The 16,898-nt window shown below is 41.8% G+C and overlaps 1 protein-coding gene across 3 annotated transcripts in view; it reads right to left on the bottom strand.

Annotated features, from left to right (window-relative positions):
• Positions 1-3,197: 3,197 nt before the first annotated feature.
• LOC124225349 (interferon-induced very large GTPase 1-like) overlaps positions 3,198-16,898 on the bottom strand; it is a 64,325-nt gene continuing 50,624 nt past the window's right edge. For all 3 annotated transcript variants that reach the window (XM_046637967.1, XM_046637968.1, XM_046637969.1), the window contains one exon: positions 3,198-13,024. In XM_046637967.1, the coding sequence (XP_046493923.1) occupies positions 5,733-13,022 (7,290 nt within the window). In that variant the 5' untranslated portion in view covers positions 13,023-13,024 and the 3' untranslated portion in view covers positions 3,198-5,732. The remainder of the gene's footprint in view (positions 13,025-16,898) is intronic.

Below are 16,898 nucleotides of genomic sequence, written 5' to 3'. Positions count from 1 at the left end.
GGGCTCCACCCTCATGACCTAATCACCTCCCAAAGACCTGAGTCCTAGTACCATCCCCTTGGGAGTTGGGATTTCCACATGTGGATTCTGGGGGCACACATGCAGATCATAGCCATTACATTTTAATCACTTGTTAATATAAGCTTAAAGAAAGAAAAACTACTGTTACTTTTCACCTTAATGAAGGTATAACAACATACCTATATACAAAATAAAACCACTGGAATGATATTAATTTTCCATGACAACCAAGTATAGGTATAGCATTAAAATTAAAGCTCACACAAGAGATAACATTCACGAAAATTTGAATTTTTGTCAGGAGAGAGGTTCCATTCAAAACTGTCAAGTAGACTTTTTCAATGGCAGGAAATATATCAGGATGCTTATAAAACATAAAACAGACATAAAGTGTATTTTCTAGATACTCTGATTTTATTTTTATCTATCAGGCTGATAATTCTGACATAGCTTAAAATTTATCTCCCAGCAGCTCCATGAATCTAATATGTCTTATCTTTCCGAAGATTTTCTCAACAATTTATAATTAGATGCTCAGTTCAGAAATGACTTTATTAGTCCGAAAAATATCAGGAGTGTGTAGAGCGTTTAGTCAAGAATTGATTCCAATATAGAGGTTTATGTATATGTCTCCACATTGCCATAAACAATAATTAGGGAGAAGGGCTGAACTCTGGCATGATATTTTGAGGGAGGTTTCCTGGAGGATGGAATGAGACCTGAGGGATAAAAGGAAGTCTTCCAATGAAGAGAAGGAAGAGGGAACAAAGACTCAACAGAGGTAACTGCACGTGTAAAGAAATTATGCCTCATTTGAGGAGCTGAATAAAATTCAGCATCACTCGAGTATGTCGGTTGACGTGGAAAGTGAATAGAAATGAAGCTTAAGGGCGCACTTATAATGAGTAGTAAATAAGCCCTGGCAGTTTAATGCACAGTACAGTGACTGTAGACAACAACATTGTATTATAATCAACAAACCCACTAAGAGACTAGAACTTAATTGTTCTAACCACTAAGATGATGATAATTATGGTTTTTTTTTTTTTAGGAAGATTAGCCCTGAGCTAACTACTGCCACCCCTCCTTTTGTTACTGAGGAAGACTGGCCCTGAGCTAACATCCATGCCCATCTTCTTCTACTTTATACGTGGTCGCCTATCACAGGATGGCATTTGCCTAGCGGTGCCATGTCTGCACCTGGGATCCGAACCAGTGAACCCTGGGCTGCTGAGAAGCAGAACGCGCGAACTTAACCACTGTGCCACCGGGCCGGCCCTGATAATTGTGTAATGTGGTGGAAGTGCTAAGTATTACTACAATGGCAATCTTATTACAATATATAAATGTAACAAGTTAACATATTGTACACCTTAAAATTACACAATGTTGTGTGCCAAATATAAATAGTGGAGGTGCTGTGTAAAACCAAGCAGTCTAACTTCCGAGTTGGTGTTCTTAACTAAAACTGCAGGCTCCCATTCCCTAACTCTCAGAACTTGACTTCGACCTCCTAATTTATTCCCTCGCCTTAAATCACCTTTTCCTTATTGCTTCCTGTTATTCTTTTCCACTAGGATAACTCTTCTTATAAATTACTTGCATGGGAATCTATGTCCTAGGCCTGCTTCTGAGGAACCTGAGACATATTATCTTTAGCACTTCTAGAGAATGGTGGCAGTGACTTCTCTGTCTTTGGTTGATTAGTGTTTGAAATAGTTGTAACTACTGATAAAGTACCAAAGGACATCGATATCTTGAGATGCATTTTGAGCTGTAAGTTATGATCACATTCATTGAGAACAATCTGTCTTCTTAACTGTGATTTCTCAAGGAGTCCTTGTTGAATGTTCCTGCCTATGAACCTCAGATGAGACTATCTCAACCTTTCGATGTGGTTCTAATAAAATGTTACTCAAAACAAAGGAATAAGGAATTTGAGAGAGGCAGGGTAACATCATAATAATTTACATTTATAGAGTACTTCCTCTGTGTATGGCACTGTCTTAAATGCTTTATACGTTGGAATTCATTTGTTCTTCCCAACAACAGCATGAAAAACGTAGTATTTTACAGACAGGATTAACTTGAGCACAGAGAGGTTAAATTACATGCCCAAGGTCTCACAGTCACCACTACTACAAAGGTAGCAGGATTAGCAATTATCATGACAGTCTCAGATGTAACATGCACACTCTCCTCCATGGTCTTCTCTGCAAATGCACCACAGCACTACCATAAAGGGCTGACTGGCTTTTACAGAGCTGACTGAATGGTTAGAATGATTCTAGAGAATTACAATTTTTAGGCAAGGGGAAAAATTAAAATTGTATGATCATATGTCTTTCCCCATTGTCCAAGGGAAAAGCATGTCAAAACTTAAGGGGGTCAATTTTTAGACACTCCCTGTCTCAGCTCAAGCTGCCATAACAAAACACCACAGGCTGCATGACTTAGACGACAGGAATTGATTTCTCACAGTTCTGCAGCTTCTAAGATCAAAGTGCTGGCTGATTCAGTTCCTGTTGAGGGTTCTCCTCCTGGTTTGCAGATTGCCACCTTCTTGCTGTATGCTCACATGGCTTTTCCTGGGTTAACGCACTTGGAAAGGGTGAGATCTCTCTGGTGTCTCTTCTTATAAGGGCATTAATCTGATCCTAAGGGCCCTGCCTTGTGATCTTGATACTGACCCTGATATCAGTTTCCCCGCATTAAACCCAGCGTATATGGGGTTAAAACCAAAACACTCATTCCCTGCTTACTCTCTGGCTTCCTGGCTCCAGAATCCACTATCCTCCATGGAGACAGACACCATCAAGGACAAGCACCTGGACTATCTCCTTCCACAAAGAGATACAGGCTGGTGGGAAAGCTGCTGACCAGCAAGGTCATGAGCTCCCTCCTCTCTGCAAGTAGTCTCAAGGCCAAAGACAGGCTGGTGGGAAAGCTCCGACCAGCAAGGCCATGTTCTCCCCCTCCCCTACGTAAAACCCCAAATAAAAAGCCTTCCTTTCAGCTTTTCGGGGAGTTTGAGATTTCAGTGTTAGCTTCCCTCTCTCCTTGCTCAGCACTGTGCAAAAATAAAATTCCTGCTTTCTTCCACCACCCCCAGTGTCAGAGATTGGCTTGCTGTGCAATGGGTGAGCAAACTCACTTCAGGTTTGGTAACAATCTCATCTCACCTAATGACCTCCACAGGCCCCATTCTTTAAAGCACATCGGGAGTCAGGGCTTCAGCATATGAATTTAGGAGGACACAAACGTTTATTCCAGGACCCAGCCCACTCCCTAGACTTTCTCTTATTTTTATCTTCATCTCTGAGAGGGAAACTTACTTGAGAACTTCTCAGTGCAAATTTTGATCTTTATTTAAGTCACTCACATCTTACTCACATAGTTTGATGTTGTCTGAGACTTCATCACCCTCCTAGCCCCACTCCTACAGGCCTTGTGACTCCTTCTTTCACATGGCACTTGGAATCTCTTACTTCACTTACTCTGAAATCCCCTAAATCTGTTGATGTGGTGACCACCAATTCCTGGGTTTTTATGTTTCCCACTTTCGCTGAGTCTGAGAGACTCATTCCACTGACCGGGTGACCCTTACCTCTACTATCCTTAGAACGCTGGTCAACTCCAATCCTGTGACCAACACCTGGGCACAGTGTCTCTCACTCTTGATGATCATATGATTGTCATCCCTATTGACTCCATTTCCTCCTCCTCCACTGTCCCTGAGGTCTCCACCCTCAGTGACTCCAACCCATTGACAGTGTAATCCCCTTAATCTTGACACCACCTTGATGGCAGTATTACTCTCTCCAGTACTATCACAGAAAACACCATTCCCACATAGTCATCTTCTCTCTATCCCAATTTGCTTCTTGCCAGTATTTTTTTGATCTCTTGGGCACAGCCTCTGAATCTCACTTTATAGTCAGAATGCTTAAATGACTGAAGAATTTATCAAAGATGTTTTTTATTGACACAATAATTTTGGCTTTAAAATAAAAGTTAATATATGATATATGTGATACCTCTTAGTTAAAGGCCATTATGGATTCATTAAACAAATACAAAAAGCATTTAGCACAGGTTAAGTGAATATTTCAGTTTTCAAGGCCACAGTGATGTGAGAGACAGGCGCCATGCTATGCAGGGGTTCTATTTCCATTTGAACTTATCATGTTAGGAGGTCCTTCCAATTCTCAACCAGACTGTTTTCCAGGGAACAAAAGGAAAACAGTTCAAGAACACCAGTTTCTTTCATAACTTTTGTGTTTCAGGATTTCTCCTAGAGGCCTGGGTAATTTGACCTGAAACTGAGAGTATGCTTGAAGCCCTTAGAGGAGACAAAGCCAGCAGAGTCAGCACTCCTATCTCCAGCTCTGAAGATGCAAATCCTTGGCCTGCTGTTCCCTGGACTGTCGGTTTCACAGGCTGTGGAGGGGTGGTGAGTGTGCCTGTAAATGAAAGCCAATGGATGCCCTTACGTCCCAAATGAGGAACTTTTCTTCTTTGTGTCAGAATTTCTCTAGCTTATCAGCTTTGAGAACCAGCAGAAGTTGTTGTTTCGGAAGGTAGAGGTTTGCAGAACAATGATTTCGTTCCCCTCTGAGCTCCTTGGCTGGCTTCAGAGTGTTCTTGATTTTCATTCAGATCATGGCCCTATGGCTCAAATAGTGTGAAAATTCCCAAGGGTGCCTGATAAGCATTTCCTTACATTGGAATACATAAAATAGAATCTATTATTAAAATATCAGATCCTATAAAGTATATATGTTATGATGTTTTATTCTTGGAGTAATAGTTTTTGTAATCATCAATGACTTCATCACATTTGACTTTGCCCACGGCCTTGATTAAAATGGCCCTTCTTACCTAGTCCCAAATCTTGCTCCAAAAGCCACTCCTTCTCAGACTTGTGCACAGCACTAGGCTTTGGATACCTAAGCTCTTGTGAACCCTTTTTTTCTTTTTTAAACATGCACAGGGAACTGCCAAGAGGCCAGGGTAGAAGAGAGTAGTGGTGACATGAGAAAAACAGTTTTTGATTTGTGTTTCCCATATTTGCTTGATGTTTCCTGAACTGATGCAGACTCTATCCTGGCCAACTCTCTCTTTTATGGTTTCCCAGAATGGAGTATGCCTAAGTATTACGCTGCTTGGGAATCATGAACTTTCCCTGAGTGTTTTTCCACTCAAGGGGTAGTAACTTTTCTGCACAATTTCAGGGGGTGAAAAATGCACTTACAAAGTAAGGACAATTCATGCCTTGCGGCGAAGAACTGTATGTTGGTCGAAATGTCCATATATAAATTTGTAGCAGTCTGAAATGGTGTTTGATTTCCCTCTATAAAAATGACTTTCTCCGACACTTATATAACATTAAATATTTCAAAGTCAAGACAACACTCCTAATAATAGTTTAAAATATGAAGTCGTTCTTTTAAGTAGATCCTATGTAATTTTATTATATGTTCATATGTTTTTAGTAATGTGTTTTTAAACCAGAAGGAGTTGAGGCAAAGAAAAATGAAACCCTTTCACAGGAAATTTTCAACTCTTGAAATGCTAAAGATCTGTCTTTAGATGTGACATTTGAAAAATGGAAATAATGAGGATTCTCATTGTGAGGAGCGGGTCTTTCAGGCTTGTTCAGGTTCTGTGACTTTTTTCTTCACATATTGGGGCTTTTTGGTCATTAAATATTATTGTTTTTTCAGGTCATCAAGCGCATTCTGCTTTGTGATTTTGGTCCATGCATCAGGGATTTCACCTCTACCTCTAAATTTCAGCTGATACCTTTCTTCTAGTTTTGATCTGAAGCGACAGACAAACCATTTCCAGTATGGCTGGGTGGATGAGTCTGGGGTGATGCTCCATGTGGCATACTCCCCTCCTGCCTGTCGATAGTTCTTATATGGGTATTCCCGGCCATCTTGCAAAACGAAAAGAACATCACTTGCTACATGACTAGTACAGAACTCAATGGCAAAGTGGTCTGTTTTAACCCATTTCCCGCCATTGACAGCCTGAGGACGGTGGAAGGGAACACTGTGGTCTCCGTCATGTGCAGGCAATGTGTTTGTACAAATTGCTCTACAGAAGGGACACTGTTTCCAGCAGCCACAGAGATGTTCAGAGAGCATTTTCTGGATTTCAAGAGCCATTTCTTCTCCAGACATGCTCAAATATTTCTGTTCAGCTCTCTTCATTGTGGGATCCAAAGCTGTGCTCATGGCTTGTTTGAGAAACTCAGTATCTTTTATCTCCTGGTGTTCAATGCTTATTAAATCTTTTCGTGGAAAGATCAAGTTACTCCCCAGGCCCTCACAGAACAAATCCAACCACTCAGACACAGTGCTGCTTTTATCTTTAGCTATTGCTGTGGATTCATGAATAGCTGAGAGGATGGCATTCTTGATGTCATCTAAACATATATTTAAGAAAGTCTTCATTTTTTCCCTTCCAACGTCTGAGCAATATCTTTCAATATGGCTTTTAATGTAATTCCTAAAAAATAATTCTGGATTATGAATGTACTGCCAGTAATTATCAAAATTTTCTTCCTCTGCCAGAGAGATGAGAATGTGTTTTTCCAGGTTAGCCCTGTTTCCATTGAATGCGGGGCAGGTAGCTCGTATGTCCCCAGCAATGTTAGGGACCATTTTTTTCCTTATGGTGATGGAAATAGCAGGAGTGAGTTTTTCCCACAGAAAATCAACAAATGTTTTGATTGAGGTTGCTCCTTGACAAGAGATCTTAAAACTCATGAAGAAATCATCTTTTTTGCTTTGCAGATAGTTTACAGGATCATTTGCTCTCTTGAATACCTCATGCATCTCATTAAATTTCTTTGATGCTCTTTGGAATAAATGCAAAGATAAGTCAATTTTATAATCACTCGTAAATGTGTATCTTTCCCTAGTGGGCGCAGATTTCACCTCCTCATCTATTATTCTCAGGATTTCATGGAAATAACTAGGGTTGTAATCACGCTGTTGCTTCTGAATGTTATTTATGGTTTCAGTGAATCTTGAAAGAATGCGGTCAGTAGTCATCTTTATGGATTCTTTATCAGAGACCTCTAATTGCCTTTCAACCACCCAGTATTTCTTGGTCATTTTGACATGTTTGTCATAGGTGATTTGAAACTTTTCTCCAGAAGTTCTCTTCAGTATGTCCCCCATGTTTTTCTCCTGTTTGAAATGATTCAAAAGGATGTCTTCAGAATCCACATCTATGTCAGGCTTTGTGATTGGAGGGAGCGTTGAGGACACAGCATAGACCCATTTTTTCCAAAGTCGATCGAATTTCTCACGTAGCTCTTCCTCACTCAGTTGTTTGTCCTTCACTGTTAAAGCCAACTTTCGGCTTCTTTCTAATAATTCTTTTTCATAACCTGACTTTTGGTTATCTAGTTCTTCTTGACTTTTTTTAAAACTAATAAGTTCATTGGCTATTCTTTGGCTGTCTGAAATAAGTGCCTCTTTCAGGATTATTAGCTTATGTTCAAAATTTGCTTTCCACTGAACCAGTATTTCACTATCTGGGTCCTCATTAAAATATTTCTCCAATTCTTGCTTGATGGCCTCATATTTTTCTGTAACTGAAGCCTTGAATATGCTTGTCCTGAATATCTGGATTTTTCCATTCTGAATCTGGTTTACCAGCTTGTTCTGCAAGCTCAGCACATGACTCCTCAGCTCCCAGGTCCAGTTGTTATACATGGTTTCCAATTTGCTCATGGCCATGACTTCTCGGGTGTTCCTGAAGCTGAAAATAAAGTTCTCATTCAACAGGGCTCTCCACAAATCTTTAACTCGGAATTGTACATCTGATACTTTCATGATACTTCCCCTGGATTCCTCTTTGGCAGTGTCAAGAATTCTACTTTTCAGTTCCTGGACATTGTGGCTGTAGCGAGGATTGGGCGGGGCCATCGGGGGATTGCCATCCCAGAGATGAGCAAAGTAGTAGACATGAGTATTGGCATCAAACTTGATGACATCACTAAAGTGGGTTACATCTGAGCACTGTTCTTGTTCAGCCGCTGTTGCTGTCATTTCATCTAGTTTCTGCTCTAGCCGCCTTCGTCCTTCCATTGTTTGGTCTTTAGCTGTAACTTCCCCCACATTCTGATGGATAAAGAGGCAACTTGGGGAGATTTTTACTTGTTTCATCCTCAGAAAGGCTTGGACAGCTATTTGTAGAATATCTTGCATTTCTGATGGATTTTCCCCAAAAATATTGATCAGAGTCAAGTTTCCAAGTCCAATGACAAAGGATGCCAACTCATTGTCATGATTCTGGGATATATTGCTGAGTTCTGGGGCCCGAAGTCCTTCTGTGTCCACAATAAGCATAAAGTCAAAGCCGAGTTCCTCCGTGAATGTCTCTTCCACCTTCAGGAGCTGCATGTAGGCCCCCCGAGTACACCTCCCAGCACTGACAGTGAACTGCAGCCCAAAAAGGGCATTCAGCAGGGTGGACTTTCCTGAGCTCTGCAGGCCCAGGACAGAGAGAACAAAGAGCCGTTTGTCTCCAAGTTTCTTGGCGACCATGTCAAAAACAGCTGCCACCCACTTTAGAGGCACATAGGAAGCATCCCCATCCATCAGCTCAATGGGAACACCGGCTATCATCAGCTCTGCAGCAATCTGGGGAAGGGAGAGAAAAAGGCTATCTTTGGCGGAGGAAGCTTCTTCTAGAGCTTCATAGATCTGGCCAACTTCTCTGAGAAGCTGCTCAATTCCCAAGGTACAGTTAGTAATCTCTGCAGAGACAAATTCTATCTCATTTTGCCACTTTTTCAGGTTTTTGCTCTTTGGTGCCTTTTGCTTTTCGGTTTGTAACTGTTTGTACAAAGCCTTTTTCTTTTCATTCAGTTTTTCCAAGTGTCCTGTGGTCAGGTTGTCCAAAAACACACTCAGCCATTGCAAGAAGTAGAGTTTGGTGTCAGTTTCTGAAGGGTTTTTGAGAATCTGAAGGACAGATTGCATTAAATCATTGAGAGGAAAGGCTCTATTCAGCTGTTGATGCCGTATAATTTGTTTATCTGTCTCAATCTCACTCTTGTGTTTTTCGATGCTCCGATTCCCCTTTTCTCTCAGATGGTAGAATTCTTTGTCCTTTTTACACCAACGGTGCCACAGTTCTCCTTGAAGGGGTAGTAATTTTTCCTTCATCTGGGATATCTTCGTTTCTCTTAACAAGGCCATTAGAACCTCTGCCTTTTCTTTGGCTTCCTTGCAATCTCTCTGGTCCTCATCGATCAGGAATCCTTGCTTGCGAGCAATCTGGGCACAGTCCTCTAAGCTGAGAGCAGCTCCAGAAAGCTCTAGAAAACGTCTGATTGCAGTTGTGAGCTCCTGTGTTAATTCTGCCTCATTTCTGTTCCGGATCCCAATTTTCACTCTTTGGCCAGAAGTATTGGCCATGGTTCTTTCTTTGTCATCAAGCAAACAGATCAAAGGTTTTGATGACTGCCACAGGTCACGGACAACTTTTCGGTTTTCTTTATTGTCATCAGAAGTTGACATGAGGACCACAATGAGAGAAGAGACCTCCTGCAGGAAGGTGAGTTGCTTCTTATGTTTCTTTGCATCTCCGTGAAGATTGGTGAAGGTCAAGCAGTTGTCAAATCTGTCGTCATCCTCCCCCCCAGGACAGAACCAGCAGACTTCCACCACACCTTCCATCAAGAGACAGTCTTTGCTGCTCTCTCTGCAATGTCGGTGAAAAAAGGCGTCATGTTTACGTTTACTGAGAAGACAGTTCATGATCTGAGATTTGGAAGCAGAGAAGCCATCTCCAACTCTAATAAACGACACAATGGGGGTAGAGACACGACACATCTGCTGATTGTTGTAATTGGTTTTCTCCTCTTTTGGTGATTTCTTTGCCTGCTGCCAGCTTCTTCTAATTTGACTCAGAGACCAGAGAGAGAATTCAATCTGAGAATTGCAGGGATTAGGTATGAGAAGGGGGAGGGCAAACTGACAAACAGAAAGTTTGGTCAAAATATATTGTCTGGCAAAACCATCTGCACAGAGAAGAATTGCCATCTGAATATCCATAGGGTGGATATGTGGCCTGGGATTAGTGGTAGGATTAGTGGAACTATCACGATCTTCAAAAAAGTCTTCATATGGATCAGAAGCCTCATCTTCCTGATTTGAGGCTGTTGTATAAGCTTGATTCTCTGTGATTGCATCATCTTTATAGACCAGGTATCTCAGCCCATAATCCAGCATCACTAGCTTCTGCAGGAAATAGAAAGGAAGCTCACGTTCAGAGCTTGGCTGGGTGTTGCACACAGAAGTCTTGTAGATCAGATGAAAGTTAGCTTTGCTCATCCTTTTTGGATGGTAATGTTCCAGGCCTAGACGCTCAAGTAATTCTAGGAAGGCTTCATTTTCAATGATCTCCAACTTGTCATTTTTATTCTCGTGTGGCTCAGTGGGGTGTTTATTTTCATTGAAGAGACTTTGCAATTGTTTTCTCACCTCATCCATTTGCAACGAAGAAACAGTGGCTTCGTAATTCCCATCAATGAGCAATCTCAAATCTTCCTCTAGGTTTTCCCAGTCATGATCTGCTCCAAGTTTGGTGAGGACATGTATAACTTCTTTTGACAAGGATTGCCCCATGCGATGTCTAATTAAAGCCAAGCGTTGTGTTTTCTCCTCTGGAGAAATAGCTGTGACTCCAGCAGTAGCTGTCAGACCTGTGAGCACCAGGAATGCTTGAGCCCTGTAGCTGCAAATGCTTTTGAGCTCCTGATATTTATCATGGGCAGTTTGCATTTCATCCAGTAGGAAGTCTAACTCATCACGCCCCAGGAGATACTGAAAAGTATTGTTTTCCACATGATATCCTGCACCAGCAGCAATGGAAAGTAGCAAGAGCTGTGTGTCTGGCTGCTCTTGCTCTCGGAGGTGATTCAAGAAGCAGCCAAGATGCAAGCTGACCTCATAAGTGGCTTTCCTTTGAGCTTCCTCCACTGTTTCTGGGGACTCAGATTTGGCCTTCACCTCCATGAGGTCTTTCTGGGTTTCTTTTAAGATTTTAATGAATTCAGAAAATTGGGAGATGTTGATATGCTCTTGCTCTGACTCTGATTGGAAGATCCACTGCATGATGGAATGAGCCTGAGGAAAGTTTGTCACTCTGTAGATGTGAGGGTCCAGAAGGGTGCGCAACTGAGATTTAATAAATGTAGTGTTAGGAACGGAGGACTTTTTGTGAAAGTTGACAAGGTTTACCAGAAAATTCTGAAGACCCCAATCGGTGAGACATATTTTAATCCAAGTGTCATAACTTTTTATTTTTTGACTCAACGTTTGCATGAAATTTATCAATATTTTAAGCTGCTCTTCAGGATCAGATACCTCCCAGGAGTTCACCTCCTCTAGGAAAACTCTAGCCTCCTTTCCAACACTCAGTAATATTTCTGCATCTTGGATCTGGGCAGGGAGGCCAGTCAGAGCAGCGTAGCTGTCTTTCATGCAGTTAGCTACCTGAAGAGGATCCTTAAAATCGCTTCTGTGGCTGGAAAGAATGATGTCCCAAACGGGCACCAGCTGAAATCCCCGGTCAATGACACACCAGGTTTGATTACTGGCAACTAGGCCAGCTTTCCACTGCAAAAGGCCATTTGCTTCTGGTGGGCCACCTGTCTGGGCCACAGATAATTGGACTTTGGTTTGGAGATTTTGGAAGGTTGTGCTCTCAGAGGTTGCTTTTGAATGAGAGTCTGACACATCCACACCTGCAGCAACTTTCACTCCAAAGCCACTGTAGCTGCCCCGTATGTAACTATCCAGGGCCTCTGCCGACTGCTGCTTCACTTCTGCCAGCTGCTCACTTTGGAAACCCTCTGAAATGGCTTTCCACCAGTAGATTCCTCCCAGGTGCAGAGGGCCCTGGTTAGCGTGAGAGCCAAACCTGTTGAAGAAGGCTTCCGTCCTGCAGCTCAGCAAGGAGAGTCTGTCTGGGCCTTCAGCTTGACCCAGAAGGTCTTCAATGCATTTCAATTCCTGGAGAGCAGCCTTGGAGAACTGGAGCTGATCAATGGGAAAGTGGCAGGAGGCCAGCGGGACATAGCTGAACTTGGTTGAGCAGAAATAAGAGTGCTCAGAACGTGATTGTCGGGTCTCCTTGGATTCTGTATGTTTGCTGTGATCCATACCAGCTTCCAGGCTAAATCCCCAACCTCCTGCCTTGGCTGAGGCAGTTACACTGAAGCCCAGCTTCTCTATAGTCTGGGTGAACATAGATTCTGCTTGAGAAGATGTAAATTCCTTTGTTTCCATCCGTGGACCCTGCTCAGGGCCAAAGAGTGAGAACTCCTTGGGGACACAGAGTAGCTCCTCTCTCTTCTCTATTAGGCCCTGTTGGTAGCCGGTTTTGTAAATTCCCTGCAGGGCCAGCCCTCCAGATGCCCATCTCACCAGATCTCTATCTGGCAGGTTTTGCCTATGAGACAGGGTCCCTTCCATGAGGTTGAGTTGTCGCTGCATGTTTTCCATGACTTCTTTTAGGGACTTTTCAGGGGGTGGCCAGTACTCTTTGGGGATGTCCATTGCCTCCCTCAGCTCTGCCTCTTTTTTCCTCACTGCCTCTTCCTGTCGCTGCCTCCCCTCAGACAGCAAGTCTCGTAGCTCCTGCAGTGCCTGCTCTACCTGCTTCTGCTTTTTCTGTATCATTTCCACCTGAGAGTCCTGTAGCTCTGAAAGACTATTTGAGTGTGACAGGTCAAGCAGCTTCTCCAGGGCCCTTTTCTCCCAGGGATGTTGTGCCTGGGATTTCAGCTTCTGGAGGTCTTTTTCTTCCAGGTGCTGTAAGGCCTGGGCACAGGTGACACCCAGGTGTTCCTGCAGCTTGGGTAACCAGTACTCAACTGGCAGTCCTACTTCTGTCAGCATCTCTTGGAGATCTTGCCTCCTTTTGCCTCTGAGCAGGGGCTCATCAGGGGTGGACCCTGCTGTGCCCATGGCTGTGGGAGGAAAAGACACATAGTTAGCCTGTGTCAAGACCTTAGAAAGTGTCAGCACCGTGGCCAACAGGGTGAGTGTCCTAAAGGAGCAAGTCTTTAAGGCTTTCTCCTCTCCTCCTTTCATTGTACTAAGAAATATATTTTGTTAACACCGTTGTTAAATTTTTTGTGGGCAAGACATCTTTTTCGGTGTTCTCAGCATGGATTGCCTTTTGAGTTGTGAGGGTGAACTGTAAATTAGTAGCCTGGCTTTTTGGCACTGCCTATTACACAGAATCAATTGTATGGAGAGCATTAAGCTGAGGGTTGTAGTTTTAACATATGCGTGAGTTTCATAGCATGATGTTTCTTTTAGAAACATGGGTGGTACCACCAATTATCTTTCTTCTCTTAGTTTTTGTCACAATTGTGTTGGATGATTTCCCTCCTGTCTCTCTGTCACTTCTTCTTAAGGCATTTCATGATATTTATTTGCTCTCCTGTCCTTTAAAATTCTCTTATAGATATCAGCATCACGGTGGCATAAGATGTTCCTCCTTTTTGTCCCTCTTTTAAAACAACTAATTAGACATCTACGCATGAACAAAATTTCTTCTGTTGGAGTTGTAGTATCTGGTAACATAAGCCAAGAGATGTGGGAGGATTCTGACCCACCCATGCATCTGATAACAGGCAAAAGAACTCAGTATGGGCTGTGGAAGAAGCAGACCCAAATGAACTTGCCCAATTCCTCCTGCCATGGTTGGAAAAAACCTGGAATGTGCTGACGGGCAGATACCCACAGATGGGAGAGAATTTGCAAAAGTCCAGGCTTCCTGAAGGGAGATTCCAGCACTTGTTCAGTGATATTGCATGGGGCTTGACCATACAGTGACTGTGACCTCTGCAGTGGGGAAAAAGGAGATTGGTGAGTGAATGCCTGACTACCTGAGTTGTTCAGGACATGGCCATAGAAACCCATTTCTTTCCAGCAGTACCCAGAGTACTGAGGCCGGACCTCCATGACTGGAAAGAGATTGGGAAAGAGGCAGACAAGAATATCAAAGGCCATTAAAGGGACACAGTTGCTGCTGATTCTACTCAGGACTTCAGAAGGAAGTCCTCCCATAAGCCTCTGGGAGAACTCAACCACCAATCTCCCAAACTGGTGTGCAGACACCCCCATCACCCGAGTGCTAAACCCACAACTCCCTTCACTGTGTAGACTGGCTCCTCGTGCACGCTCATGATTTCAGGGCTGAGAGCCAGTCTGGTAAGTGGGGTGCTATCAGAAAAACAGAACAGGATCTCTGGGCAAGGGAGAAACCACACACTTCAGGGATAGCACCACCTTCTGGAAAACAGAAGAGAAGTTTCCAGTAGCCAGGCTGGTGAGTTGTAAGAACCAGAGAAGACATAAAATTGTAACAATTCTGTCACGAGAGAGCAAAAAGAGTGGAGCAGATGTACTCAAACAAAGGAAGATAAAACTCCAGCACCAAAAAACCGAATACCCCCTCTAAAGGCCACTAGTAAAGATTTAAGGAGGGATCTGTTACTTGGAATGTGAAAGAAGCAATGCAAAACCACAAGAGCATGAAGAATCAGGGAAACATATCATCACCAAAAGAGAATAATGATTCTCCAATAACCTAACACAAAGGCATTGAACTTTGTGCCCTGGCTGATAAAGAATTCAAAATAGCTGTTTTGAAGTTACTCAATGAGCCTCAAGAAAACTCAGAAAGACAATTCAACGAAATCAGGGAAAAAATACCATGACAAAATGAGATGTTTACCAAAGAGATAGAAATCATAAAAAAGAAACAAATTCTGGAGGTGGAAAATGTAATGAATGAAATGGAAAATGCAATAGAAAGCATCTGCTTCAGAATAAGGAAAATGGAAGACGGAATAAGTGAGTCAGAGGGCAGGAATTTTGAATAACCCAATTAGAGGAGAATAAAGAAAAAAGATTGGAAAAATGCAAAGAAAACCTACATGATCTGTAGGATCCATAAATAAAATAAAAATTAGAATAATCAGGATTCCAGAAGGAGAAGAGGAGGAGAAGGGTGCAGAAAGTTTATCTAAAGAAGTAATAGCTGAGAACTTCAGAGATCTTGGGAGAGACTAGGACATCCATTTTCACAAAGTTAATAGATCACCCTTTTATCTCAATGCAAAAAGACCTTCTCCAAGATACATTTTAATGAAAATGTCAAAAATCAAAGATACAGAGAAAATCCTAAAAGCAGCCAGGGGAAAAAAGATTGTAACCTACAAAGGAACCCTTATTAGATTATCAGTGGATTTCTCAGCAGAAAGTACATAGAAGAGGTGAGAGTAGAAGGATGTGTTCAAAGTATTGAAAGAAAAAAAAATGCCAGCCATGAATACTCTGTTAAGTGTAAGATGACTCAACAAGGAAGCATTGGAGTTGAAACATACATTAGACCAAATGGACTATACAGAAATTTATAGAACATTCCTTGCACTAGCAGCCGAATCTGCATTCCTCTCTAATGCATACACAGTATTCTCCAGGATAGATCATATGATAGAGCATAAAACATGTCTCAGTACATTTAAGAAGATTAGAATTATACTGAGTATCTTTACTGACCACAATGGTGTGAAACTAGAAATAAACAGCAAGAGGAAAGCTGGAAAATCTGCAAGTATGTGGAAATTAAGCAACAGACTTCTGAACAACCAGTGGGGCAAAGAAAAATCAAAAGGGAAGTCAAAAAGTATCTCAGAACAAATGTAAATGGAAACATGACACTCCAACACCTATTGGATGCTTTCAGAGAACAAGAGCAGAGGGAGTACTTCCTAATTGATTCTACAGGGGCAGCATTGCCCTAATACCCAAAACCAGACAAAGACATTACAAGAAAGCAGAGCTGTAAACCTGCATCTCTCAGGAATAAAATATTAGCAAGTTGAATCCAACAACGTACAAAAGAATTATACACCAATACCAAGTGGGATTTATCTCAGGTGTGCATCACAACAGGCTAAGAGGAAAAATCACGTGATCATATCAATAGATGGAGAAAAAGCATTCAATAAAATCTAACACCAATTCATTATAAGAACTCTCTGCAAACTAGGAATAGAGGAGAACATCCTAAAGTCGATAAAGGGAATTTACAAAAACCCTACAGCTAACATACTTAATGGTGAGAAACTAGAAGCTTTCTCCACTAAAGTCAGAAACAGACAAGGATATCCCCCTCACCACTTTTATTCAGCATCCTACTAGAATCCTAGCTGATGGATTAAGATAAGAAAAGGAAATGAAAAATAAACAGATTGGGAAGGAAGAAATAAAACTCCTATTGTTTGCAGATGACACGATTGTCTAGGTATAAAACCCCAAATAATTAACAAGTTTCTTTGAATTAATAAGTGAATATAGCAAGGCTGCAGAATACAGGTATTAACATACAAAATCATTGTTTTCTTATATACCAGGTATAAACAATTGGAATTTGAGATTAAAAACACAATATCACATACATTAGCACCCCCAAAATGAAATACTTGGGGTTAAAGCTAACAAAATATGTGCAATATCTGTACAAGGTAAACTACAAAACTCTGGTGGAAGAAATCAAAGATCTACATAAATGGAGAAGTATTTCACGATCAATATTGTTAAGACATCAGTTCTTTACACCTTGACCTATAGAGTCAAGGCGATTTCCATCAAAACCCCAGCAAGTATTGTGTGGATATGAATAACTTGATTCTAAAGTCAGTTTCCATAGAAAGGTAAAAGACCCAGAATACAATATTGAAGGAGAAGAACAACGTGAGAATACAGACACTCCCAGTCTTCAAGACTTACTATAAAGCTTGAAAGTAATCAAGACAATGTGATAGT

This window comes from Equus quagga, chromosome 14 (genome assembly GCF_021613505.1).
Source record: "Equus quagga isolate Etosha38 chromosome 14, UCLA_HA_Equagga_1.0, whole genome shotgun sequence".
NCBI lineage: Eukaryota > Metazoa > Chordata > Mammalia > Perissodactyla > Equidae > Equus > Equus quagga.
Note: the sequence above shows the minus strand (reverse complement) of the source record. Positions and strands in the feature narration are given on the sequence as shown.